This window comes from Macadamia integrifolia, chromosome 3 (assembly GCF_013358625.1).
Source record: "Macadamia integrifolia cultivar HAES 741 chromosome 3, SCU_Mint_v3, whole genome shotgun sequence".
Taxonomy (NCBI): Eukaryota; Viridiplantae; Streptophyta; class Magnoliopsida; order Proteales; family Proteaceae; genus Macadamia; species Macadamia integrifolia.
The window spans coordinates 35,957,073-35,957,970 of NC_056559.1; the positions used below are offsets into that span (position 1 = coordinate 35,957,073).

The 898-nt window shown below is 46.9% G+C and overlaps 1 protein-coding gene across 1 annotated transcript in view; it reads left to right on the forward strand.

The window, feature by feature from the left end:
• Positions 1–232: 232 nt before the first annotated feature.
• LOC122074733 (protein ECERIFERUM 26-like) overlaps positions 233–898 on the forward strand; it is a gene marked incomplete at its 3' end in the record, with an annotated part of 2,713 nt that continues 2,047 nt past the window's right edge. The window contains 1 exon segment of the mRNA XM_042639684.1: positions 233–858. Coding sequence (XP_042495618.1) covers positions 421–858 — 438 coding nt within the window.

An 898-nucleotide genomic window follows, 5' to 3' on the forward strand; every position in this document is an offset into this window, starting at 1 on the left:
AGATTGAAGACTTGAAATTCGTTGACTAGCATGGATTCCACATTAATCCAACTGAACCTATCATCATATCTATTGACTTAAAGCTAGGAGTTGGAAGTTGAAAACATAAAGGGCATCATTGCTTTCATAAATTCCATAGGTTTTGATACTCGATAGTGAAATGAAGGAAGGGTAGAAGCAGGAACCACTGCCCACCACCCTTTTAAATGCACCTCAACCAATTCTACCCCCGCCTCTCCGGCTTTAATTACTTCTGCTTCCCAACTCCCTAGTCCATTGTTTCATTCATTCCCTGCTCTCACTTATTGGTATTTATTCTCTGCATATAATCGCTCAATCTCCCCCTCACAGTTTCATTTCTAGTCTTTGCAAGGAAGAATCTATCAATTTCTAGTTCTTTTTAAACTCAGTTCTAAGAGAATGTCAAGAACCGGAAGTTCCCTGGTGAACGTACACTCAAAACTAACGGTGGTGTCGGACACACCGGTAGAGCATGGGAAGACGTATCCCTTTTCCATATTGGATCATGCTATGGGCCTCCACACTCTCCATATCGTCTTCTACTACAGGTACGACCGCCCCGAGTCCGACGATCTTGGCCGCTTGAGGGAATCTCTGTCGAAGCTACTCACACTGTACCCGACGGTGACCGGCCGGTTACGGAGGAGAGCCGGCGGGGAGGACGGCAACTGGGAGGTCAATTGTAATGACGCTGGGGTGAGGGTTTTGGTTGCCAAGGTCGATACCACACTTGACGAATGGCTTAGATCTGCTGATGGGTCCCGGGAGAGAGATCTGACGGTTTGGGAGGACATGCCGGAGGACGATACCAGCATTTGGTCTCCTTTCCGCATTCAGGTAAGTTGACACTCTCCGTTTTCAGTTAAGTATTTGGCAA